At 40.9% G+C, this 26,735-nt stretch overlaps 1 protein-coding gene across 1 annotated transcript in view; it reads right to left on the bottom strand.

The window, feature by feature from the left end:
• Positions 1 to 26,735, bottom strand: part of LOC143114109 (uncharacterized) — a 37,030-nt gene that overhangs the window by 4,290 nt on the left and 6,005 nt on the right. Inside the window, exons 6-15 of the mRNA XM_076275569.1 lie at positions 25,115 to 25,282; positions 24,409 to 24,889; positions 21,922 to 22,087; positions 16,664 to 16,775; positions 13,600 to 13,690; positions 9,310 to 9,396; positions 4,662 to 4,814; positions 2,703 to 2,832; positions 2,481 to 2,513; positions 1,997 to 2,091 (exon numbers count right to left, since the gene is read on the bottom strand). Of these exons, the coding sequence (XP_076131684.1) occupies positions 1,997 to 2,091; positions 2,481 to 2,513; positions 2,703 to 2,832; positions 4,662 to 4,814; positions 9,310 to 9,396; positions 13,600 to 13,690; positions 16,664 to 16,775; positions 21,922 to 22,087; positions 24,409 to 24,889; positions 25,115 to 25,282 (1,516 nt within the window). The remainder of the gene's footprint in view (positions 1 to 1,996; positions 2,092 to 2,480; positions 2,514 to 2,702; positions 2,833 to 4,661; positions 4,815 to 9,309; positions 9,397 to 13,599; positions 13,691 to 16,663; positions 16,776 to 21,921; positions 22,088 to 24,408; positions 24,890 to 25,114; positions 25,283 to 26,735) is intronic.

A 26,735-nucleotide genomic window follows, 5' to 3' on the forward strand; every position in this document is an offset into this window, starting at 1 on the left:
TGCATCATATTTACAGTCTATACTTCTCTGCATTCACCTGCACACACATTACTCTAGTTTGAATTACTCGCGAACCCGTGATCGCATCGATATGGCAAGCATATCAGATGAAAGAAGGGGCACAGGGCTATCCATTGGTACCATGTTTATCGATCCTTCTGGCTTATAAAACCAGACGAAGTGACTGCAAAATAATAACGTCATGTACACAAACCAACGCTGCACACTCATTACTCTCGTTTGAATTACTCGCGGACCCGTGATAGCATAGATATGCCACGCATGTCAGATGAAAGAGGAGACTCAGAGCTATCATTTGATACCAAGTACATCCTTCTGGGTTATAAAACAGACGAAATGACAGCAAAATAATAACTTCATATAGCTGGACTTACCCCACGTTTGTGTCTGTTCTTGTGGCAAAGCATGTTTATAATCCAATGCTATCATGTGTTTCTCTATGGCAAAGCATGTTCATATTCCGGTTTTGAGATCCTAGCAAATTCCTGCATGTCATCCAATTCAAGGCTCACATTGCATCCCAATTTGTTCAACAAATAAACACCTTTTTTGCCTTTACTTTGTTCATGGCAATCCAGTAAAGAGTTGAGAATTATTATGACTGCATACACACAGGCACGCAGGCTAACACCTCGGGTCAAGTCAGGTCAGATCAGTTCGTGTATGGAGCGCAGAAAGGTCATTTTTCATCACTAAATAAAAAATTGCATTTATTTCCGTAAATCACACAGCAAATATTTCTGTAAATTGCTCAGCCCCAGAGTATCCCTCCAACATGGCAATTATATTGCCCGATTCAGGACAGTCTGCCCTACACACACATGAAATGCATGTAGAGCTGTGAGCTTGCAGTGGTGAGATACATGTCGAAATATAATAATTTTTATAATACACTTTTTATATTTTAATTCTTTAAAAATCAAAATAAAATCAATGCTGGTATTAATACATGAAATGATGGCAGATCTGAATAGCCTAAACTCTCCTGAAAAAAACAATATATAATATATGTGTGTGGCACTTACAATGACCAGAATAAATCCTTATGAATAAAGGTAGTGAAAATGCCCTAAAAACAGCTTAGGGTTCTAAGGGTTAATGGCCGTATTATGATGTCATAATCGGCAATGTTAAGTCTATGGGGATTTTTAAAACGTTTTTCTTTAATAGTTTAAAAAGTATAAAAGTTTCAAAGTTGAAAAGACATAGCAACCCGATCTGTTTGAAGACCTACGTTACAAAGTTTGAATGAAGTTTCTAAGTTAAACTGTTCAAGAGAAATTGTGTATAGAAAAAGTGGTAAGCGGAATAATAATAAGAAGTTGCCTAGGAAGAACAGTACAGTGCATTTTCATGCACTGTAATGAACTGAACATATGAGATATGCATTCTAAGTTCATTATTATTTTGCCCATTTTAACAAAACAAAAGCTTCACCATGCAAATGCAAACAGTGTTCTGCCCAGCCGGCAGCACCATTAAATCACCAGTCTTTCATCGCCCTGCACTCCCCAGCCCTGCGGTCCCCAGCCCTGCACTCCCCAGCCCTGCACTCCCCAGCCCTGCGGTCCCCAGCCCTGCACTCCCCAGCCCTGCACTCCCCAGCCCTGCACTCCCCAGCCCTGCGGTCCCCAGCCTCCAGAATCCTTTGTAAATCTCCCCTGGCCGTGACTCACATGAGCATTTTCTCGACACTCATATTCAGTCATATTAATTTCAGCAGTGCAGCAAATTAAAAGAAAACCAAAGGGGGTGAAACGAGTCTGTGAGAACTGCTACTAGATAGCAGAGTTTCTATGAGATCTGTTCTAAGTAGATGTGTCCCTGACATTATGATGGATTGTAATTATAAGTGTGATTTTTCAGTCCGAGAATGTTTTCAAAAAGCTAACAAATGTCACTTCCTGTAACTGTGTGCTAATACATAATGCATGTAGTCTGTGCAAAGCCTATGATGCAGATGCAGACACATCACCTTTAGGTCTTTGGAGAATTTGGGATGCTGGGGAATGGGGTTCTTCTTGGTGTAGCTCTTATACTGGAGAGCCTTCTGAAGCTCATTCTTCACAACTGGAGGAGGAAACACAGTAGCCATCACATTATCAGTACCACACCACCAATTACAACTCAGTATGTGTACTACTCTACAGTAGCTGTTACTACAGTTAAATGTATACTGTACAGTGCAGTGCTGACTCAGGAGTACTTACTGTACTTTACTCTTTGACATGGCTCTTGGAACATGCTAATGCTAATGCTTTAGCTGAGTAAAACACAGGCAGACATATAAAATATGCAAGAAACTGATGCAATTTTGCTGGAGGTGTTTGGTAAACACACAAACAAGTATACTGCAACATGTCATTGTAATGGTAATAAGAGCTTTCCACCGAGGTAGTAAAACCAGACTGGAAGTTGATACTGAGGAGTAAATGAAAGCAAGCAAGCACAATACTCACCATCTATCTCTGCTGTCAGGCCTTTGATGGAAGCTGATGCAAGCACATACATACATACACATACACACACACACACACACACACACACACACACACACACACACACACACACACACACAGATACACACACACACAGAGAGAGTCAAAGAGGGATTCAATCAAATCAGCACCAAACTGAAACCCTCCAATTTTCTACTTTTGATGAAATTTTGATTAGCTTACCCCCCGGGACAGTGTCAAATTCTGCAAGCTCGGAGGGGAAGGTGGCCAAGCCTGGCTCATGCAACACGATCTGCTCCACAAGGGCATGCAGCAAGGTGACGTGCCGCTCCACCCCACGCAACTGAGAGAGCTGCACAGTGGCATGGATGTGTGTGTGTGTTAAATGGGATTCAGGAGATGCAAAACAACCTGCTGAGTTAGGACTGTAAGGATGTGCATAATGTATCACAGGTCCACCTGTGTAACACTGGGGCTGTTTCACTACAAGATAACCAGGATAGTGTTCAATCTGTAGAAAATACTGCACATATTGTTGTTTTGCTCTCACATACCCATACGCAAACAAACAAAAAAAAAACAACATGCAGAAAGCATGAGGCAATCATTCACACCCTGGAGCACCTTAAATCGTGAAGACCTTGGCAGTCGGAGTATGTTTGCATGCGTGCGCACGGGGCCACACATTTCTGTGTGCCCCCAGGAATGCCAATATCTCACCCAAGGCCACTAACTGAGAGGAATTTGAGAATTCATCACACACTCTACTAAAGACCAGACTAAACATGGTGCTGCAACGTGGCCTTGCTCCACAGCGCTCCTCTTAAGCGAGCATGAGAGAGACTGTGCGCAGGAACGTCTCCTTGACATCTCCCATTCGGCAGGGGCAGCTCTCATTAGGGGGAGGAGAGATATCAACCATTAAGAAAAAACGCAAACAAGGCAGCCAGCCTCTCAAAAGAATTGCACTGCTCAGACTCATCAGCAGCACTAGTTTAAGGTAACAAAGGATTGGGAGACAGGAATACAAAATACAAAGTGACTTGTATGCTGGTGGGCAATTCCATGGAAAATTACTTTTTTTGTAACATCCATAATGCCAATAAAATGTGATGGTATGGTATGATGTGAATGATTACATGAAATTTGAGCATTTTGGCTGAATAATGTACATGAGAAAAAATGCACAAAAAATGTATGTTATCATTCACATCATACAAATGCCAAGGCATTGGTGTTATGGATGTGACAAAAAGTCAATTTTCCGTGGAATTGCCCTGGTATTTCTTTATGTGTGTGTTCATTTCATTTTATTATTCATTGTTGTCAATGTTTTTATTCTTAAATCTACTGCATCTCATCTGTCTATAAATCCTAATATAATAATGTATTACTACAGAGTTACTGCTACTAATGTACCTAGATATCTATAAAGCTGATTTTATCTCCATTCTTTCTGTCTGATTTCAATATCTCAAATAATTTCTAATACAGGAAAATGAGCACCAAAGCAAACACCAACCTTGCACATACACCTTGAGCCTGAGGCAACCAAGAAAGAAAAGTCATGAGATAAATTCCAGGACTCAACTACAGAAGATATGGAACTGTACTGATATCCAGGACTCAACTGTACTGTACTGCACTGGGACTGTGCTGTGTCTAAATATAAAGTGACCTTTCATCTGATATAACTATATATTACTTACACAAACCTCGGATGTAAGTTGTAATGAAATGCTTATTAGATGCTTATACCACTCATTCAATGGTCAATAAATAAATAAATAAATAGCAGGAGAGCAATACACTGGGCAAAAAGTGAGTGAGAGAGAGAGAGAGAGAGAGAGGGAGAGGGAGAGGGAGAGAGAGGGAGGGAGGAAGAGGGAGAGAGGGAGAGGGAGAGGGAGAGAGAGGGAGAAAGAGAGAGAGAGAGGGAGGGAGAGAGAGGGAGAGAGAAGGGGAGAGAGAGGGAGAGAGAGAGAGGGAGGGAGAGAGAGGGAGGGAGAGAGAGGGAGAGAGGGAGAGGGAGAGAGAGGGAGATGGAGAGAGAGGGAGAGAGAGAGAGAGGGAGAGGGAGAGAGAGAGGGAAAGGGAGAGAGAGGGAGGAGTGAGAGAGGAAGAGAGAGAGGGAGAGATGAAGAGAGAGAGGAAGAGGGAGAGAGAGGGAATATAACTTACTTTAATAAGGGAAGAGAGCCGAAATCCTTTAGCCTTGTCTTTGCCTGCATGTTCATTCAGGTAATTACCAACAGCCAGCAGGTACTCTAGCACACACACAAATGTCTGAGAGCCAATCAGCTGCTGGCACATACGGATCTTCTGGTTAATCAACTGTGGGGTACAAAGACAGAAAGAGATAGTTAGTGAGGCCGGCGCAATCCTCTTTCAGCAACTTCATGACCTGTACAGCCCATCCAGTTACTGTGGGGGTGAGAAGGAAGATGGAATACAGATAATTATGTCCACTCCAATGTCAATAACATGTCCTACAGTTGATCATGGAAAGTGCTTTATTTTGAACAAGTCTGGGAAGAGACATTACTGAGCTCAGTTAACATCAACCTACAATTTGGACCAGTTTTCAAACTTTCTTCCTCTCATCTTACTCTGATCACAATCCAAGATAAGATAAGCTAACAAACACAATGGTCTGCTGAGAACAGAAGAGAGAGATGGGGAAACAGGGAGGAAAAAAGACACATCATAAAATCTGTCGCTAGTGAGATGCAGGAGTAAATGTGTCTGAATCTTCTGTGTCTGAATTTTTGATTTTTTTTAGCTGGTGCTAGTTTCCCATCCAGTCCGTCAGCTGGTTGGTAAATCCTCTTTAATATCTTCGGCTTACAGAGTCTGTCATGTCAGACAATACATGGATTTATGAAGCACCAGGCCCAAACACCAAGCCGTAGTTCCTGCCTGATCAGCCTCTGGCTGCTTGCTTGACATCACAAGTGTTCCAAAAACATTCACCTCTATAACACAGCAACCCATTCTTCATTTAATAATGCACATGACAAAATTGTAACAAAGGTCAGATACCTCTACCCAACATGCTAATCTCTATAGCCATGACTGTAAAATATTAGGCAGGAATTGCGCCAAACTCATTGGAGAGGGAGTACTAGAGTAAAACAGCTTGATTAAATTGGATCCAATTAGAGACTGAACAGCTATTTGGAGCCAGAGACAGATGTGAGGTTGTGTGATTGCCATACAAGTCTGCCCAGAGCCCACCTTTGTCTACCCTGCTCAACGCCTCTCCAGATGTCAACATGCAGACTGGTAAGCATTGGCAACTATCAACGGTTACTAGCAACAACTTGAGTGAGCTGTGTGGTCTTAATTTGTGTTTTGCAGCCAATTTGTGTTTTGTGAGCCCCCTCGGCACTCCAAACCCAGACTAGAGTAAGGGCTGAAATTGGACAGAAACAGAGTTTGTGCTAAGGAAAGAGGATGGGGCTGCCACAACTCCCTGGGCATATGAACTCAGAGATCTAGCAAAGGTGCTGTAGGTAGCCTTGTTTTAGTGTCAATCACATTTAACATGCTCCTGGACTTGTACAGCTAATAATGATGAAATAAAGTGTGAAGGCATGATCTCACTTCACAGCATCTCTTTGTACAGGTAATAATGATGTAATAAAGTGTGAAGGCATGATCTCACTTCATAGCATCTCTTTGACAGGCTCATCAGAGATGTCCAACTTCCCAGACCCATTCACCTCCATACTCACAATGGATTACTGCACAATGGGATTGTGCCATCTTCAACCATATACATCTACAACCGTTGGTACACGCATCTTCAATGCTGCTCTAAACAAGTGGTCTCAAAATTCAAAATCTGTAAGAGGTGATAGGAGTAGCACAGAACACTTTCAGACAACAGAAGAAAAAGGACTGAATCAGTCAGGTGGTCATCAGTGAATAAGCTTGCCTGTAGGTGGATTGGAGAGAAATTGTAGTCCAATGGATACTCCAGGCTGCTCATGTCAAAAGCTTCATCAACTACATCCTCAATTTGAATCCTTAAAGGAGAATTCCGTTGTGATATTGACCTAAAGTGTGTTGAAAAATGATACCGAGTGTGAACTTATGTCTCATAGCCCATCTCGGCTTGTCCCCTGCACTCCAAAATCTGGCGCTAGTTAGTCGATGCTACCAACAGCTTTTTCAATGGTGGTGCTTCGGCATCGGGCTAGCCATGCAAATAAATCACTGTTTTACACCATTTACGAGGCTCAATGTATCTCCACACTTCATTGGTAGACTTCCGAGGGCCCTGACATTTAAAACGAGACATTGAGAACTTTGAAAAAGCACTGGTAGTTTACTTACAAGACGATTTATACAGACAGTATCTTCACGAAGTTTAGCGTTTGCAGCCATCTTGAATTTAGTCATGATAAGTCGAGCGACGAGTAAGAATGAACAGGTATGATAAGGGATCAGATTCCAAAAACAATTCCGTGGAAATGCATGGATTCCAGTTGCTGCTACTGGAAGAAACTGGAATCCATGCATTTCCACAGAATTATTTTTGGAATCTGATCCCTTATCATACCTGTTACTTCTTACTTATTCTCATTCATAGATAACTTACTTTAAACAATACATCCATACCATATCATGAGAACAACAAAATATCAAACCTCATTGATATCTATTTGAGCAGGAAGAGCTGTAGTATTGGAGTCCTCTTAACTAGGTCAGTTCAGAATTGGGGTTGGATACTGCACAGAAGCCTACACTGTAGTTCAGTTGGTAAAAACTGTCACTAACATACATCACCTATCGCCTGCTACACTATGAGGCAGACATGTAACTGGGGTGGTGGGATGAGTCTTTACAGGATATACTTTTCTACAAGATAGGAATAGCCTCCCCTATGTAAATAAAATAATTAAAATTGGTTGAAAGGTTGAATAAAAATTTTAACACTCTGCTAGCTTTAGCTCAACACACCACTTATCAGTGTGGGAAAGCCCACTTTCTTCATGTGAAGAGGACTCAAAAACACACATTTTAATTTGATTTCTAAGGGCTTTGGAGATCTGGGGTTATTACCTTACAGTAAAATTAATTACTACACATTTGCCGTGCACACACAAGAGTTCGTCCTACCAAGCCCGTGCCACTTCCCCTAAATTACTGCAAATGTAGACTTGGTTGCGAATTGCAAACAGTTTTTGTGAGTACTAGTTTTTTCAGTGAGAGAGGCGGAGCTGCGACCAAACGGCCCAGCTGGCTGAAGTGCCGCAAGGGCGAAGTGCAGAATGAACTTCAACAGCAACGTGATCAAAGTATTCAGACCAGCGCAAAAAGTGTCTCCCACCGGGAATCCTCCCGGAGCTCCCAATTAGCCACTCCAGCTATGCTGACAGTACTCAGTGACCACGGACAACAGGGCCCTGTGTTGTAATCGGCCGGAGTAGGGCTATAAGGTGATGCTGCTGTGTCATCAGTATTTGATGCCTCTTAAAAGTGACACCTGGGTGAGCAAGCATGTGTAATTTATTGTGTACCGGTCCTTGACTCCTCCAACCCAAGCATTCTTTTCTTGTTTCCTCCCCAGGGTGTAGATAAGAAAAGAAGGAAGAAAATGATATAAGAAAAGGAGGAAGGAAAGAAGGACAGCAGAGTTGAGATTTGCCTCATGACTGCCCTCTACACTGTTTTTTTTATGCTTGTTTGCAGATGAGCTGCACTTGGGCAGCAGCCAAAACCAAAATGGGCATACCTGCACTGTTTAAACCGTTTACATTCTGTGTTTGTTGTCAACAGTGTTGCTGTTTTCCTCTGCTTTGACACCTAACAACGGATTTAAAAGTACTGCCATTTCCAATTGCTTGGTGGTCTCAAATTATATCAAATCCTGACCTAAATGCAACCAAAATGACACAAATCTGTCCTTAGTGTTCCTAATCCCCATTCCCTATCTAATATGTGTTTGTGTTACCTCCTGTCATGCTAAATTATAAATCCAATAGTCATGATTTTCTGTCATCTACAGTACCAAGATCTGGGATTACACCAATGTTGTTATTGGCTATACCCATAATTATGACATAAAGGTCTGTGTCTACCACTGAGTTTCAGAATCATCAACCCACAATGCAGTGCAGAAAAGAGCCAAGTAAGCGGAACACACAGGATAGAGGTTGCTGATGCTTTCAGAGCATCACCGATAACACTTTCAAAATTCTAAATCAAAGGTGAAGTGAGACGCTGAATTTAGATGACCAATTTCCTTTTGTTTGCACTTGTGTGCGGCAAGGAGGAATGGAAGTGTTCCACTTTACCTTCTCTAACTAATACATGTCTGGATGGAAATCCGTCCAGAGAGAGAGAGAATTAATTCAAATATCTGCTACCTCAACTCCATCTAATTTCTTTCCTCAGAAGCCAGCAGTCTGGTAGGATTAGGTTTTTGCATTAGTAAATGGCTTTTATTCATTTCTGTTTTTCCTTTTATTTTTCCTTCCTTTTTCCCCTCCCCAGGAGCACCATAGCTTTGACCTCAGAGGGCTTTTATGCTGATTTCCACTTCAGGCTTCTGAGAGCTAAGTCCAACTTCACCTGATTGTCTTAATAAGAGAAAACTTTTCCATTCACATTTACATGAGTGTTCTGCCAATCACAATCATCTAGGCACTATAATAAACACATACAATTCACAAGGCCTTTGTGCTCTTAAATTACACTGTCAACGCCAAGCACCAAGACTAATGAAAGATGTGTGTGGTGGGGAGTTTGGTGTGTGTGTGTGTGTGTGTGTGTGTGTGTGTGTGTGTGCATGCATGACGCATCAGCGTTGGTTACTCACCGGTTCCAGGTCCTCCATGGTATTGGGCAGCTCTCTGAGTGTGAGTAGCAGGTCTAGGCGAGAGCTCAGAAACGAGATGTTGCACATCTAAAAAAAACCATTCAACATAATTAATATCGTTCAACATCAATATTTGGGCCTAACCACAAACTGCACATGGTTCTATCCTGGGGCCTTTGAAACTGTTAGATGTTATAGCCTGAGCACTGCTGACACTCAAACCCATTATGGGCTTACCTCCAAACACATGTACGTACACATAGAGAAGCATTGGCAAACACACACACACACACATACAGAGACACACACACACACACAAACATACACACACACACACACACACACATACAGAGACACACACACACACACAAACATACACACACACTCACACACACACATACAGAGACAGACGGGGGTGGGGGGGGGGGGGTATGTGAATCAGGCTATTATCACCCTGACACAAGGTGCTGTTGACAAACAGCAGCATATTACACTGCTCCATCTGGTTGTACTATGAGGTTGTAGAAATCCATGGCCACAATTTGACTGCTTTTAGTCTTTAATGTCACTCTTTCTGTTAGGTATTGACAGTTTGTTTCTTTTATGTATGTTGATTATTTGAAAACCACATACGTAGATACACACAAAACTGTTATTTATTTACAAATGAGATAAACTCTTTTAGTGTGCACATAATGTGTTCTAGTTCTAGTTTTGGATTTGGGTTTTGAAATTCATCCATTTACCTTGTATCTAATTAATGAATTATGTTTACAGAATCATGGTTGTACTATGGTTATTGCAATTATAAAAACATATTATTATTGTCATTACTGTATTAGGTCATTTTTATCATTATTATTCTATAATGATTTTTATAATTATTATTCTTATATTTCAACTTGTATTTGACTTTACTTTCAGGTATTAATCATAATGCTTAGGTAATATTACTTATTATTGCTGTACATCACTTTGGACAAAAGTGTCTGCAAAAAACATTAACATAAACATTAACATTGCTATGAGAGACAACAAATAATGCACGTCTACATACTGTATACCTTGAAAAGATTCCACCTGCCTATCATTGTCTGAACGATACACTGCAACGTCTAGCTCTGCCACCGGCACGCTCAGGCCAATCCAAACTTTTCTCATCTGTGGTTCCTCGTTGGTAGAACGAGCTACCAGTTCCTACTAGAACAGGGACATCCCTCTCCATCTTCAAAAAAACTCCTGAAGACCCAGAAGACTCCTTGTGAAACACTACTTACAACTAGTCTTGCTGATCCTAGCACTTACCACCTGACTAGAACTGACACTCGACAGCACTCACTGATGCACTTATTCTTATTGTACTCTACCTTTTTTAAATTGTCCTAGAATTGTTGAGAGAATTGCTTTAAAAAGCTTAAACTGTTTACTGTTAGTCGCTTTGGTTAAAAATGTGTCAGTCAAAGTAATGTAATGTAATGTAATGTAATGTAAACATCAATCTCGCTATACAGTACTATGTTGTATTGTATTAATGTAAACATCAATCTCGCTATACAGTACTATGACATGTTGCAATAAAAGGCCTCTTCATGTAATGCAGGCACATTCACATTTCCCCAAGTAGTCTATGAGTGCATCAGCTATAACCACTAGCTTGCCTTTCCAGCAGCCTCAGACCAACCCCTCAGACAGCTCCTTTATGCACTCTGTCGAGTGTCCATCCTTGAAAACCCCAATCCAACAAAAGTGCCTCATTTAGCTACAAAGCCTCCATCTCCTCTTGTGTCTCTTGTGTGTGTGTTTGCCAACCTCATTCTCTCACTTCCGCCAGTTCTGCTGCTTTACAACTACCATTCGTAGGGTTCCACTATTGCATATTCACAGAGAATCATTCAATCAAAGTGAACAATACCCTCACACTCAGCAGCAGCGTTCTGCAAGACAACGTTGTGGGTGGACAAAGTAGGGTGGGGTGTGGGGGGCAGAAACACTAATATTCACACCATTATCTTACTAATATTCACACCATTATCTCACTAATATTCACACCATTATCTCGCTAATATTATCTCACTAATATTCACACCATTATCTTACATTTGAGCTATTCAAAGGTTTTGGGGGGAATATTTTGAAACAAAATCAGCTATGAGCCAGTGATCCCTCTTTACATTAAAGTAAATAGCCTATTGTATACTTAGTCATAGAGTTGTGCCTATAGTGTCGTTATCAGTGATTCAGTGATGTGATTATCAGTAGTTGCCACGTCTGCTCTAAGGATTTCCAGTGTCATAACAGCTAATGTCGCTGTCACATGCTACTAAGCTGTTACAAGACCTTATAACACAACAAGAAATACTATTTTCTGACTGGCTGGAAGATGTTATGACGTTTGTGAGTTTTACACATGCACATATGAGGTGGTAATGCAACCACAACAAGAAGCAGAATGGCTGTTATACCTTGAAGTGCATGAAGTCCACATTTGTGTAATTTGCCGATATCATTTAAATGTTATGATATCTAAAACAGACTTGTTTGTGGAACTACTTCTTTCCTCCACACATCAACTCATTTTTCAATTTATAGGACAAATTATGGCAACAGTCTAGGTGGTATGCCAAGCTAGCATATCTGAGAATTCGGTTGAGCCTTAGGTTTGTAAAATCACTGTTGTCCTAACTTGAAAAGCTGTGTAATGGTGCTAAAAGCCTTCTCAGACATATGTTACAATGATGTTATGTACCTCTGTCATATTCCTAATTTGTAACTCTCACATTTCTGTCTCAACGTGACTTCTCAATAAACTTGGCAAACTGATATACAAGTGTAATATGCTAAATAACTAAATGCAAACATCACAAGTTAATTGACATTCTAAATTGGAGTGGGGTGGGCAAAGGTTATTGCCACAGTGCACAGTGCGTATGGAGGTACACCTGCAGGCGCGCCTGGCCACAGCTGTATTTCCCCATAAGCACAAGGCCGGAGACTGAGTGGAGAAAATGTTGAGGCTACCTCCTTTACCCTTCATTTACTCCACTTTCTTTCTCAATAGCGTTTATATAATAATGTTAAAGATTACATTATTAAATTGCTGGTCTCTCACTTTGAATGAATATCTTAGTGTATGGCAATTCAAGGTAAAGTAAGGAGTGATTACTTGCTGTGAAGAGTCCAAGGATATCCCATCTCTTGGAATGCTTCTTGTCCAATCAGAAATCAATAATTCATTCAGCCATATCTAACTGATGTACAATAGAAAACAGAGCCCAAGCAGTATAATAATAAAGTGTGCACTGGGATACTGACAGCAGATTGTAGGACCTTCAGTCAGTGTGGTAAAGCAGATGGAAGATATACAAAGCCAACCAGTGTGTGAAAGTGTGATATGTGTCAGAAATCACATAGACATCACACACTGTTATAACAAAAAGCATCTGTCAGGCTGCCTGCATGTGCCTCTATTTGTATGTCTATGTCTCTGTGTATTGAAGGTCGATATGCCCCAACTTAGACAGAATGTTTCTGCTATAGTACACATGTAGTCTCCTTTTAAACATAATTCATGACTATCAAGCAGTCTTTGATAACCCTTGCGTTACATGGGGAAAATAGGCGCCCCTTCAACTCTAGCAGCTGTGTCGTGGTTGCAGTCTGGTTCGAGCTGCATCTGAGGCACATGTGTGTTGGAGGCTGTGTGGCTGCCATTCTGCAGAAGCAACGCATGCAATGTGTTCAAGTCGTGAGACATTAGGCAAATGTTTAATTACTCTGAAAAACACTTAGTTAGGACATTTTAAGACTGTTCTATCAGACTGTTTCACTCTACAAAGAAAAAAAAGAAATCCAAGAACACGTATTAGTGATTTCTTCTGCTGAATATATACAATGAAATATACAATGCGCTTTCTGTGCACTGTCTAATTTGCTGCTTCTTGATGTGTTCAGTCCACTCCATGTGTACTTAACTTGATATCCACTCCACTCCATGTGTCCTGCTCTTGATCCCTTATTTGTATATTGTATTTTGTATATTATATGTATGTTGTTGTCTATATTGTACAGTATGTGTCTTTATTACTATTGTATATTGAATGTTTAACTATTACATGTCTATTAGTTGAATGTACAGAGAGTTTAACACCTACCGAAGTCAAATTCCTTGTATATCTAAGTACTATATACTTGGCCAATAAAAAACTGATTCTGATTGTGATTCTGATTCATTCTGTACTGTCCCTGTGGCATGTGTGTGCCACTGCCATAATCAGACTGCATCACACTTACCTCTAGCATGTACTGATCCACTATGTGCAGGTCTGAGGCTACTCCTTTGTATGATTTATACATCTCCACATCTTCCACAGTCGGCACATATCTACAGTGAACCAAACAACATAGACCAAATCATTTTAACTGAGAAAAGCAATATGTACTTCCCATAACAATAAATGTCACATTAGCCACACTGTAGGTCACAGCAGTATATACTTCCTTATAGATAATGAGTAAAAACACTAGCACTGTTACGGAAACCCCGACAGCGTCAATGCATTTTGGTGTATATACAGAGTATATGCACTCATTTTAATAAATTGTTTGCTCATTACTAAATAGTGCGCTCATTTGACTAAATTGTGCGCTAATCTTAATTTTTGTGAAATGAGAGCAAATTTTAGTAAAACATGCACACAATTTTAGTAAAATCTGCAGACAATTTACTCCATTGAGAATACAATGTATTGACACGAGCAGACTATGTGGTAAAATGAGCACACAATGTACTAAGCTGTGTGCACAATCTATCTATGAAGCAAGAAGTGTCTGTGTGTCTGTCCTAATGTCTGTGGCATGCATATCTCGCTGACCGTTTGTCAGACTGATTTCAAACTGGCAGGTGTCTTGTTACAGGCATGAGTAAGTGCAGTGCCAAATTTGACGTTGTCTGACGTTGTCTGATGTTGACTCCGCGGATTTTGCAACAACACGCCAACACACACAGGTATGCAGTGGCTCTTCAAAATGACGTAAAAAATTATGTGCAATAAACGGACACTTCGAATAGCCCAGGCTAGTTTGGACTTTCTTTAGACTTTGAATAAGCAAACGACAATTTCAACTGCAAGGTCCTAAATTGAAACGAGCGATAATGGTCCCGAATTAAAGAACGAATGCCAAGCAGAGTGCCAAGCACACATGCAAAGCATAACCAGTGACAAGCAACGAGTGGCAGACAGAGTGTGATGTCACTTATAGGCCACCAGAGACTGTTTTTGACCGTTGCAAATGATGCATCATTCCACAAAATGGTTTGTTTTCTCTATCATCAAGTTATTCAATAGGCTAAGCATATAGCCTTGACTCAAAACAGCTGTTAGGATTATGTCATTTTGATTTGTAAAAAATGTCACATGCAGTCATGCTTAAATTCTGCTCACTTCACATTTATTATATTATTATATTATCTGAATTCATTATTGAATGCTTACCTGGAATTATGTTTTTCCCTATCATCCTATTTTTAAAGCAGGCCTACCTGCAAGCATGTAATTGGGCTACAGGAATAGCATGTTTGAACGGGCACTGCACTAGTATAATAAAATGACAGCACAATTTAGTAAAATGAGTGCATATTCTCTTGATATACAAAACAATCTTGCAATGACACTTCCTGGGCTCTATACACTGTAGATTGAGAGTTTGTCTTTATTTTCCTCATCTCCAATCCAAATCCTACTTAGATTCCTTAGCATGCAGCCCATGCCTGTTTCTCTGTGTATTCAGCAGCATTTAGCACTATATTTCTCCCACTTTATCCCTGTGTTGTTTCTGCCCACTCACTTATCTGTCTACTCTTTCCTTGCCCCTCTTTCATTTTTCCTAAGTGACTGTCTGCTGTTTTCGTGTGGCCCAGGTAAAAGAGGGATGATTAAAAGCCAAGTGGCTGAGCTGGCCTCTGTATCGGCCTGGCTTTGAACTCCAGAAAGGACTTCTCTTAAAGTCTTGTGAGTGCATTTCAGCTCAAAGCCTGAGAGACTGACTATTTCATGAGGCCTGGGATGTGCAGTAGTGACTACAGCTGCCCTGCATTAATATTGCAGCTCCACTGCAAGGCCTTCTATTAGGATTGTATTCTTGTAGTCCATGCTGACAACACATTAAAAAATATTCCTTGCGGTTTTTATCCAGAATAAATAAATCTGGAGCTACTTTCGGTCTCCTCTTCCTCAAGGTAGGTCAGCAGAATGCAGCGACCCAAGACAAGCTCAGGGAGGATGTCTGAATGGACGGGGAAAGCATTTCAGGGCTTTCAACACAGAGGGCCCCCCCAGGGCATCTCAATGGTGTCCATCTCTCCCAACACAAGACCATAAAAGTTTAATCTGTGAGCAGCGCCCCTATAAAAGGCTCTGGTGCCGACTCTTTATTGTTGACCGCAGAGAACCTCTTGGAAAGTGTTAATCTGTGGCCCATTACAAATCAGACGCTGATGAGGGCATGAGCCCATATATTCTACTGCTGCTGATGTGTCCAAACACAGCATAAATACCTCCTAGCGCAAACACAATAACACACACCATCTGTGGTTTTAAAATGGCAGATCTACCCCTGCCCTGTCTGTAGCCGAGTCGTTTCAACTGTGTCTAAAGTGCAGGTACCACAGCAGATCAGGGACTGCCTATTAAAACACACTATAGCTTACTGTAGCTTTAACTGATATCCTAAATGCTACTAGGGTCGCCCCATTAACCTCACTCACAGCTACACACACACACACACAGAGAGAGAGAGAGAGAGAGAGAGAGAGAGAGAGAGAGAGAGAGAGAGAGAGAGAGAGAGAGAGAGAGAGAGAGAGAGAGAGAGAGAGAGAGAGAGAGAGAGAGAGAGAGAGACACACACACACACATACAAACATACACACACACAGAGAGAGAGAGAGAGAGAGAGAGAGAGAGAGAGAGAGAGACACACACACACACACATACACACACAGAGAGAGAGAGAGAGAGAGAGAGAGAGAGAGAGAGGAGACACAAACATACACACACACACACACACAGAGAGAGAGAGAGAGAGAGAGAGAGAGAGAGAGAGAGAGAGACACACACACACACACAAACACACACAGAGAGAGAGAGAGAGAGAGAGAGAGAGAGACACACACACACACACACACACACACACACACACACACACACACACACACACACACACACACAGACACACACACACACAATTTTGCCCCAATTTCAATGCCTGGAGAATGTGACTGACATGTGCAGTGGGAATGTTCAAGATAGATTCCTGCAGTCATTAACAGGTATAGGGTTTAGGTGAAGTTCCCCCTCACCTCCTGAGAGAGGCAATCTGCTCATCAGATAGGCCGCCGTCCTTCTCATTAATGATACACAGCTTTTCGCGCAGCTCCTTTGGCTGCACTGGGAAACTTTTGAGGAAAATGTCTGTTGAGAAAAGACAGAAACTCGTACACACACAAGCAGACAACCTTATTAAACAGCACATAAAAAACAAAGTCTGTGCACTAGTATTAGAGAGAGAGAGAGAGAGAGAGAGAGAGAGAGAGAGAGAGAGAGAGAGAGAGAGAGAGAGAGAGAGAGAGACTCCATATGAGCTTTAAACACAAAAGGGCTTGTTCTTAATTACCTTCCATCTCCCTGACCCCAGGGGCTCTCCCCTGAAATCATTTGTATTCTATCAAATGCTGTATATATTAGTGAGGGGTTTTTTTTACCTTTGAAATAAGGCAGATGTGAAGGCAAAGACAAAAAAGTGGTATTAATAACCTGAACTGCAACATTCAACTAAAGAGGCAGGTCTGTTGGTATGGCAGTCATAGCATCTTCAACCCTAGCGATTCAACTCCTTCACACATCCCCCCCCGCAAACGGCTCTAAGGCAATCATGTGCTCACAACACCCCATCTGCAATCATGTGCTCACAACACCCCATCTGCAAGACATGCTGCTTCGTCACCTCCTGAATGCTTCAGGCACTAATATCCCGACATCCCAGCACTACTCAAATGTAATTGTATAAAAACGCATAATCAGTACTTGTGTAATGGTAGTCGTAGTCGTAGTACGTAGTGTAAAGGTTCGGAGCTGTGAGTGAGTAAGCCTCACTCTGACCACACGCAGACCTGAGCGTGCCTGGGGTTTAGCCACCTTGCTTGCACCACCATGTTTGGGGTTGCAAGTTGGAGTCCGCTGAGGGCCTGTGCTGTCAAACACAAGACAGGTTACATATTGGTGCCGTGACCCATACTGGGATTGAAGTTTACGGGTGTAAATGCAACACTAGCCAGCAGGACCTCCGCTGCTCAGAGAGTATTACTGATTTCTCTTCTCCTCTCTGCAGTGGAATCATTCTACTAGATAGACAACAGCCTACACTTTGCTATTATGGCACACAGCCATTTCTTACACTATGGAACTATTTATGTACTATATCCAATAACCAATGTGTGCATAGGACCCTTTCAGTATTGATGCATATGTATGGTGCAGTTTTGTGCAAGCTAACTCTTTTATTGTTCCCTTATGGATAGTTCAGATTCTACCATTTTTGTGCTCATTTAACATTTAGTATTTCCTTTAACTATGAACTTTGACATCAGAGACTACAGTATGTGCATATGTAGAAATGGTAATGAGTTTGGTAACTGTGTGCATGATTGTGATGATGAGTGTGGCTGAAATCACTTAAAGGGAAAGGTTCAGTGCAAAAATAGAACTGAGGGCCTGATGTGCGTACATTTGTGAACGTAGCGTAATCAGCACCATGGCCTACCCGCAGAAAGTGCACGCTGTGATTCTTTAGTTTACGTGGCATTTATCAAACTTGCAGTTCATCGGGTAATCAATGCCTTTCTACGCCCCCTACCACAATTTGCGAACGGTCACAACTAAATGGCATACTTCAATTACAAGCGCAATTGAATGAAGTTAACTGAAGAAAACATTAAAAGGAATCAAAACATTTAGCGATCATGAAATAATACTATACAGTACATGATACATGTACAAGCAGGGAGATAATGAAGTACTTGAAGTACTACACATAGGCTATGGAAGATTGGTCAAATCTACAAAGTAGGAATGTTTAAGTGGATGACGTGAAAATGAAAGCAAGACATTCGAAAGGCCAGCAAAGGCTAAGGTTGCTTTTGTTATAGTACAAAGACGCAAAACTGGTGCTCTGAATAGCGATTCGGTTGTCTTTGAAAGTTTCTCTTATTAGCGCATTTAACTGCAATTTGGATTAACACCTCCTTTTACGGCGGAAGGCGGAAATATTTCACCACAAAACAGACGTGCGCTTTCATGGGCAGTTTTCGTACATACAGAGGAATACCTAATTAGGCACATGTTACGCTTCTGCTCACATCTTTTACACAAAACTCCAACTTTCCCCTGACCCTCCTATGAATGCATGACACGGAAAGCGCTAATTGGCATTGTCAACTCCTGCGACAGGCAGTACGCGGTTTTACCCAAGTGCGACCTGTTAGTAGCCTACAGTACATACCACGCCATGTTTTTACCTGCAAAAACATGTTTTTCATGTGGGAGCAAAAACGTTAGTACATCTGGCATGAGACACATACAAGACTAGAGAAACCTTCTGATAAAAGGAAGTTTGTTATAACGGAGAGTAAGTCAGCAGCAAGATTCATACAAAATGTACATGAGCAACTCCTACTGAGCAAGGTGCTTATACAATGTAACACAACAGAATAGCTTTTGATGGAATTAGGCCCTTATTGTGTGTCACCAGTGGGTCATTTCTTTATAACTGCTTCTAACGTGTGGGAAAGGTGGAAACAGCTAATACTTATGAGCTTATATATACTTATGAGTTATGTTATTTAACTGATCAATAAATGGCTTTCTGGCAAAACGTATCAACTACTACATCAAGTATTTCATACAGCAAGTTCGCCAAAACAACAAGTCTTGATACAAAGCTGTCAAAAATCTTCACATACATGACACGTATGCTTTGAAGCTTATTATCACAACAGTCACATACATACAGTATCATATGGAGATGAAAATAAAACATTTCTCTTTGCATCTTTCTCCAGAAATGTTACCACTTCTGGAAGCCGTTACATCTGTTTCATTATCGCAATTAAGAATGTGAGAAAGTGTGCCAAATTTATCCTGATGTGCTTTCAATCTGATCTTTCAAATGATATACAATTTAACACAAAGAGGGATTTTACAGATACTCCTATTGTGAGATTCTACAGCCTATTTCATTTCATCCTCCCAAACCTCTTAAACTGCGCTTAACTGCACTTAAAAGAAATGCAAAATATTGCTATAGTTGCCATCTTGAGGTAGGAAACACATGTACAGCACTGCAGGCATAGGTAGGCCTATGTCTTACACTACAATATCATGACAAAGAATGTGCATTGTGTCAAGTCACCTTGAGTAGCCTATGTCTGGCCAGAAAAGTTGCACTGAAATACATCACAAATACTATTGTCCACAGCCAAGTAGCACATGCACTCTGCACCTGCACCATATGCAGGTTTATAAGGGCACAGATATAAGATATAAGATATCTGTGATATAACAGATAAAGTAAACAAAGCAGTGCTTCCTTGCCATTTTCACAATACTCTTGCTCAACACCGACAGTTTTGTAATACATCTACTTCCAATCAAAAATGTTTGATAATAAGTTGCAGATGGCACTGGCATTGTCAGTCCTGGATCTTAAGATTGTGGAAGACCCAAAGAAAGAAATAAGTGGAGGAAGAGCAAAAAAAAACAAGAAATCGTTTTGTTACATCCAGTTATCCAGAAGCAAAACGCTAACTACCAGGATGTAAACAGCCAATCAGAATAACTCATTGACCAACGGCTCCGACACATAGACACAGCACCAGAGGTCGAGATGGTGCAGAACACACACCGACAAGACATCCGAACACCAGCCTGGTGTGTTCTGGCCCTCACACAGCGATCAATAGTGTGGTTTCCTAGTCATAACCAGTTATGTTCATAGCATTTATTTTGTAATTTGACCAATAAAATATCCTGAAATAACCTGGAGCCAGGAAAAGAAACCCAGGATTTAGTAGACACTCTGTACAAAGGATGTGATGTTTACAAATACAAGATAAAACCCTGACACATCAAACTGTCTTCAAAATATCAGATGTTGGAATGGTAATCTTTATAGTCCTTTGGGCTCCCTTAGCTGGAACAAATCTAATTCAAATGTTTCTCCGGGTCCTTCCCATCCTATGATGTCACTTTTTCTGCAACATGTACAATTTCACTGTTGTATTATATCAATGAGATCTGATTTAAAAAAAAGCATGTGCAGTCACAACCTGATTTAACAACCTGAAAGTGTGTCAACGCTTTGGAAAATATCACACACGGTAAAGCACAGTTTTCTCTGCTGTACCAGCTGATCAACATAATCTACTGGATGTCTTTAGTAAAAACACCTGCCCACTGTTAGACTCGCATCAGTCATCATGTTTTCATAAAGTACCAATGGCATAGTCTTGGCTTTGTACTGGCACAAGCTAATGCTTATGGCCCAGGAGAATGTAGGCCTTAGGTGTGTCCTGGCACAAGCTAATGCTTATGGCCCAGGAGAATGTAGGCCTTAGGTGTGTCCTGGGGCCAGGCACTGATGCTCAGCTGAATTAGCAGCAGAGCGCACACATTCTGAGCTGGACACCAGCACATGCATATTTCATGACTGTTTCCTAATTACTCCGTCTGGATTAAATCAGATAGCAGATAGAACAACAGAACATGGAGTGAACCCATGTCATATCAGAGACATACTAAAGGCTGGCAGCTAAATGCTACTTAGATAAACAAAATAAGGAGCTTAACATCAACAAAGACACCAGATTAAAGTCTGTCAAAATTGTGTTTTGTGAACATCTTTACACATTTCCTGCCATATTTTAGCCTCCCCAACTACAACATCACAGCTTCGATCATTCGATTCCCTCCACTCACAAATGAACCTTTGACTCTTGTCCAACGGCTCCCTCTGGTGACTAGGTACATGCTGCCACCATGTGGCCATCAAGCGAACTACCCTGCAGAAGACCACACCCATTGATGCAGTACTATTGTTGTGAAGGGAGTGGGGAGTGAATTAGACCGTTTTTGCCTCAATCCATTTCACCAGTAGCACAAAAGTCTGTTGGTAGTCTTATTATTATTGCGTGACAATCAGAACATGTCTCAGAAGCCAGTGGCACTAATAGAGACAAATCTGGGCACGCATAATGGTTAAGACTGAATATAAAGGGAAATAATCCCAAATAAATGCATAAGAATAAAATCTAGCCTAGGACAACAGATGGAAAACAGGACTATTCATGTTATATGACTATAAAGATGAATCTGATATGACTTGTTTCAATCATTTATTGTATATCATCTATACCATCCATCTGGAAACAAGAGATTTGACTTGAGGACCTTCCGAAAACTGCATTTGACTTAAAATGTCTATTTTCAGATATCAATTTAAGATTTGAGAGGAAACAGCATATACTTATTAAATAAATCTTTCATGAGATGATGAGATACTCACTGAAGTTGTGTGCAATCTTCTGGTTCAACATGATTTCTATGTGATGGCTCGAATCCACACTGTCAGCAAAGTTTTCTGAGACTTTGACTTTGAACTGCTCAAACAACCGAAAGGTGTCAATCTTAGCCTTTCCATTGACTCCATGTGTCCAGAAGGATTTGTCAATCTACATTAAGGGTAGAAAAAACAATGGAATGCATCTTTTCTCAAGACGACTGAAAAGGTACAAGTGTTGTCTTTTACTGCACTATTGCATGTGAAAGGACTCAAGGGTTATGGTCTTATTTATATTTGCCACATGCACATTACAGGACAATTTCACTGAAATATGTCCCTATGAGTTTCCCCATATTGATTAATTTTGTACAATTATTTGTTTGTAAATGTATAAAGGATATATCAGTTAAATGGGTGTAGTTTCATTTAGCCCAAGGTCTGAATTAGATAGTATGCGCCGCTAATGGAAAATACGGTATATGTGTCATAGAATGTTAGAACAAAATATAGTAATCTTATAGGAATAATACAGATAGGAATCTTATAGTATTTTGGGACATAATACAGAAGTACTATAAAAGACTGTATCATGGGAACACTATAGAGGGCAATTATATTATGGAGTTAATACAAAATATAGAAGTATTATATACTACTATAGAACTACTACAGACATATTATAAGGGATACTTTACATTATTGACATGTGCATTATGAAATAATGCTATACATAGGCCCCTATCTTGCACCTGGCGGAAGGTGGCGCAAAGAGCAACGCAAAGCTTATTCTTATACACAGTCAGTGGTGGATTTTTTTTTACTTTTGTTACTGTTAAACCTTTTTTTACTGTTAAACCTTGCACCCAGGGGTGTGGTAATTAGCAACATAAGGTGTGGTTTGGCGCATGATCCAAAAGTCACTATCTTACACCCTTTAAAAATCATTACGCCACTGACCAAGAAAAACCTGGTCTATATCGAAAGGGGCATATAAAACACAGCTGAAGACGCACTGTTACGAGATGTAACCAGCAACTCCTCTGCAGGATAAATATCCTTAGGATTTTTATTCAGTCATTCGAACATTATTGTGGTAAGTGTTGCTTTTTCAGGCTGTCGGTAACCTTGTCAGTCAATACTAGTGAAAGAAATTAACTGTGTAGAACTGTTTTGTCGTTGACTATGAGACCATGGTGAAGTTAGTTTCACTGTGCCTATGAGTTCAAATAATAGACGAGTGCAGATGCGTGTAGGCTATACTCTGCTAGTCTCAAACAGGTTTTAGTAAAGCATGGTTTAGTGGAATAACTGTTCCATACGGTCTCGCGTGCAAGCAGATTCCTTCAAATGCGCCGCTGACTATCAAAATACTGATGCGCTGTTTGAAGTTGCGCTGCTTGCTGTTAAAGGGAATGACAGATGTCATTCTCATTGGTTTAAAGGATGTTACCTTTTTGCTCTAAGCGTCCGATGTTTGATCACATAATCTTGTGGACTGACCACACTTTTAATGTCTATACATTTTACGCCTCTGACCATCCGCTTCTGATCGTCAAAATAGAGCCCATAGTCTCTTCAAACCTACTGATCCTTAAATGGTCATGATTTTCTACACTTCCAAATTCATTGTCCTACAACTACAATCATTAAAATCTGGCAGAAATGTAATTATAATCTCGCATTGAATCAATGACAATCACATCAATGACATACTTTTGAGGGAAGAGTTGTTGAAAAGTGGACAAAACTAGGTTAGCTAGTGTATTACCTTGACACATGCTAAGCACCTGGACCTAGAGACCAATGAACAGCCAGGCATGTTTATTAAAGAAGCATTATGCAATTATTGTCTGAAAGTAGCACTTTACTAAAAACTAGCAGACTTCCCTAACAAAGGCAAGTTGATGAAAGTTAGCCAGCTGGCAAACTAATGTATTTTGCCATGCTGTATATGCTGATCTTACATGTTCACTGGCTTCCCAACTGAAGAGTAAAAAAAGTCTTCAAAGACTTTCAGACAGATAGTTAGCTTCATCTGTCCTTCAAATGCCCAGCAAAAGGAATTTGACGATGACAAAAAATAGCTACATATGAAGGCCTCCATATTAAAAGGTAAAAGAAGGACATTATTCCAAGTGCTTGCTGTGTATTTCAAGTATCTTTTCTGGCACCTACTGGTAGACCTGCCAAAAGGAACATATCATGTGGGTGTAAGACAAGCAGCTCCTATTTATCAGAGCTCTCAAGATTCATTAGAAAAGTTATATTTGCATATGCCATGTCATATGCATGAGCTCCCATGTGTTGTACTGACAAAGTACTGTTATTTAATGTTGAAACGGATTTCCCATTGTATTAGTAGTGCAATAGTTTTGCATAAACATCAGAATACTCTCTGTCCCCAGAACAGTCCCTGAGTCCTTCCATGAACCGTGAACCAAGTTCAGCATTCTACATTTCTGTAAGACTCAACGATAAATAACGACTTACCTTGTCCTGGGGCAGCAAATCCCAGTGGAAGGCTTTGGTGCGGTCCTTTGGCAGGGGCTTCTTACTGGGTAGCGGAGGTGGGGCTGGCACCGGAGGAGATGGTGCCACAGGGTGCAGGTCTGAGTACAAGGGAGATGTTGAAGGCATGGTGGGCAAACACACTGGGCTGCAAGGCTTTGCCAGTGGTGGTGTTGGTGGAAGCGGAAAAGCCCTGACACTGGTAAGGGCTGTGGACTCCTCTCCGTCAGATACTTCCTCCGTTGACGGTAGCAGAGTGCCAGAGAGAGCCCCATCTTCAGAATGCTGCAGGAGGCCTGTGACTGTCCTGGATGCCCTCAGCTTTTTAAGGTCTGCATACATTGGTTCAGACTGGGAGCAGAATTTCCAGTTCATACACAGTTTTCCAATAGCCTGAACCCATGAGTCCCTCTCTGTTTGTATGTCAGCAGTCTTCATTACATCTGTCATAGGTACCCTGAACCTGACAGGGAGACAGTGTTAAACGTCAACTAGGACTCCATCTCCAGGCTGAACAATTAACAATAACTAATACATAATATATAGATGACCGTGTAATACATGTAGGCCAGAGATATGGCTAAAGCACGCTAACATATATTATATTTTTAAAAATGATGTCATGGGTGTACAGAGGTGTGAATAGTTGTCTGTTGTGTTTTCATGTGAATACTGTATGTGTACTTACTGGTATGCGCTACAATGTGTGTGAAGTGTAAACGTGTCGAAGGAGTGTGACGTCTCTACTCTGGCCTTTCCATCCGAGAAATGGATGACAGTGGGCAGAGTGGAGACCGCATCAGCGTCATCTGTTGACAAGAGAGTCAGCTGACCAGCATGAAGGTGAGCCTCATACCTTTGGAAAAGACACAACTCTGTTATTCCTAGACTAGGAATATTCACATCACAACCATATTCACATACATAGTATACATGTTCTAGTAAATTAATACCTTACAAGAGCACACCAACTTAAGTTTTTGTCTGAGATCAGTGGTGTGTTGTGGCATGTGTACAGAATGACAACAGACACATTTTCTCATTCACTGTGGTGAGGTGAGGAAATATGGTAACTATACACTGTATAATAAATATACAGTCATGGCATTGAAGGACTGCTATGTGTGATATGACCACTAGGGTGCAGTAGAATATTAACAACAATTGTAGTATGCTTGTAAATATGCAACAAAATAATTATTTTTTTTATTAAAGACCTTTCACTGAATGATCTGTGACAACCTATAAGAACTGCATTTCAGTCACTAAGTTTCCATGCGCACATACATTTTGATTAAGGTCCATATTCTGGTTGTAGCAATATTCAGAATACGATATGTCCATGTGCAACAGAAATGGGAATGTTCCCCTTTACATGTGAATCAACATATTCTGGGAAAAAGTGGCATCTTGTGGGCCTGGTGTAGCCCAGGCCTGAAATCCAGGCAACTCAAACATTTAGGATGGTGATCTAATTACAATCCACGTCCTACCAGTCCAGGAGACACCACAGTGCTATTGTCAGTCTTAGCACGTACCTGAAAATCATAAAAAATACATCAATGGGCTAAGACAGTGGTTCTCAAACTTTTTCTGTCATTCCCCATTTTGGAGGTGGGGAATTGTCAAGCCCCACTTGACCCCATCAAACCGGCAAAATGGTAACGTTCAAATATTTTTTTGCATTTTGGTTCCAGGTTACATTTCCCGGTCTGCTGAATTGGATGTTATTTTAATTAATATGTTGGTCTGTTTATGACTCTTATGTTTGTGTGTGGCTGTTTTGTTTTGCTTTGAATCTATGATCTTCCATGTCAAAAAAGAAAGTCGTTATTAAAGAGACACCATTTTTATTTTATTATTTCCTACTGTTCCTCGCGCCCCACCTGTCATGTCTCTATTCCCCACTAGAGGGACCCGCGCCACACTTTGAGAACCACTGGGCTAGAATAAGCCCAAGTCATAGGTAAGCAGAACGATTGGATAGTGTCAGTGAGAAAAAGTGTGCTTGATATGAACGAAAAGATGGAGTGGCTAGATGCATATTCATAAATACACACACACACACATACACGTACACACACACACACACACACACACACACACACACACACACATGAAGGTGAAACATGGGACAAAACTTAGGGTGGATAGGGTGTCTCCTATTTATTCAATCTATTGTCAAAGAAGCAGCCACACACACACACACACACACACACACACACACACACACACACACACACACACACACACACACACACACACACACACACACACACACACACACACACACACACACACACACACAC

Source organism: Alosa pseudoharengus, unplaced genomic scaffold, assembly GCF_046254945.1.
Source record: "Alosa pseudoharengus isolate Yale_2024_CS ecotype anadromous, Long Island Sound unplaced genomic scaffold, YU_APseudo_1.1 YU_APseudo_1.1_scf_9, whole genome shotgun sequence".
Lineage (NCBI taxonomy): Eukaryota > Metazoa > Chordata > Actinopteri > Clupeiformes > Clupeidae > Alosa > Alosa pseudoharengus.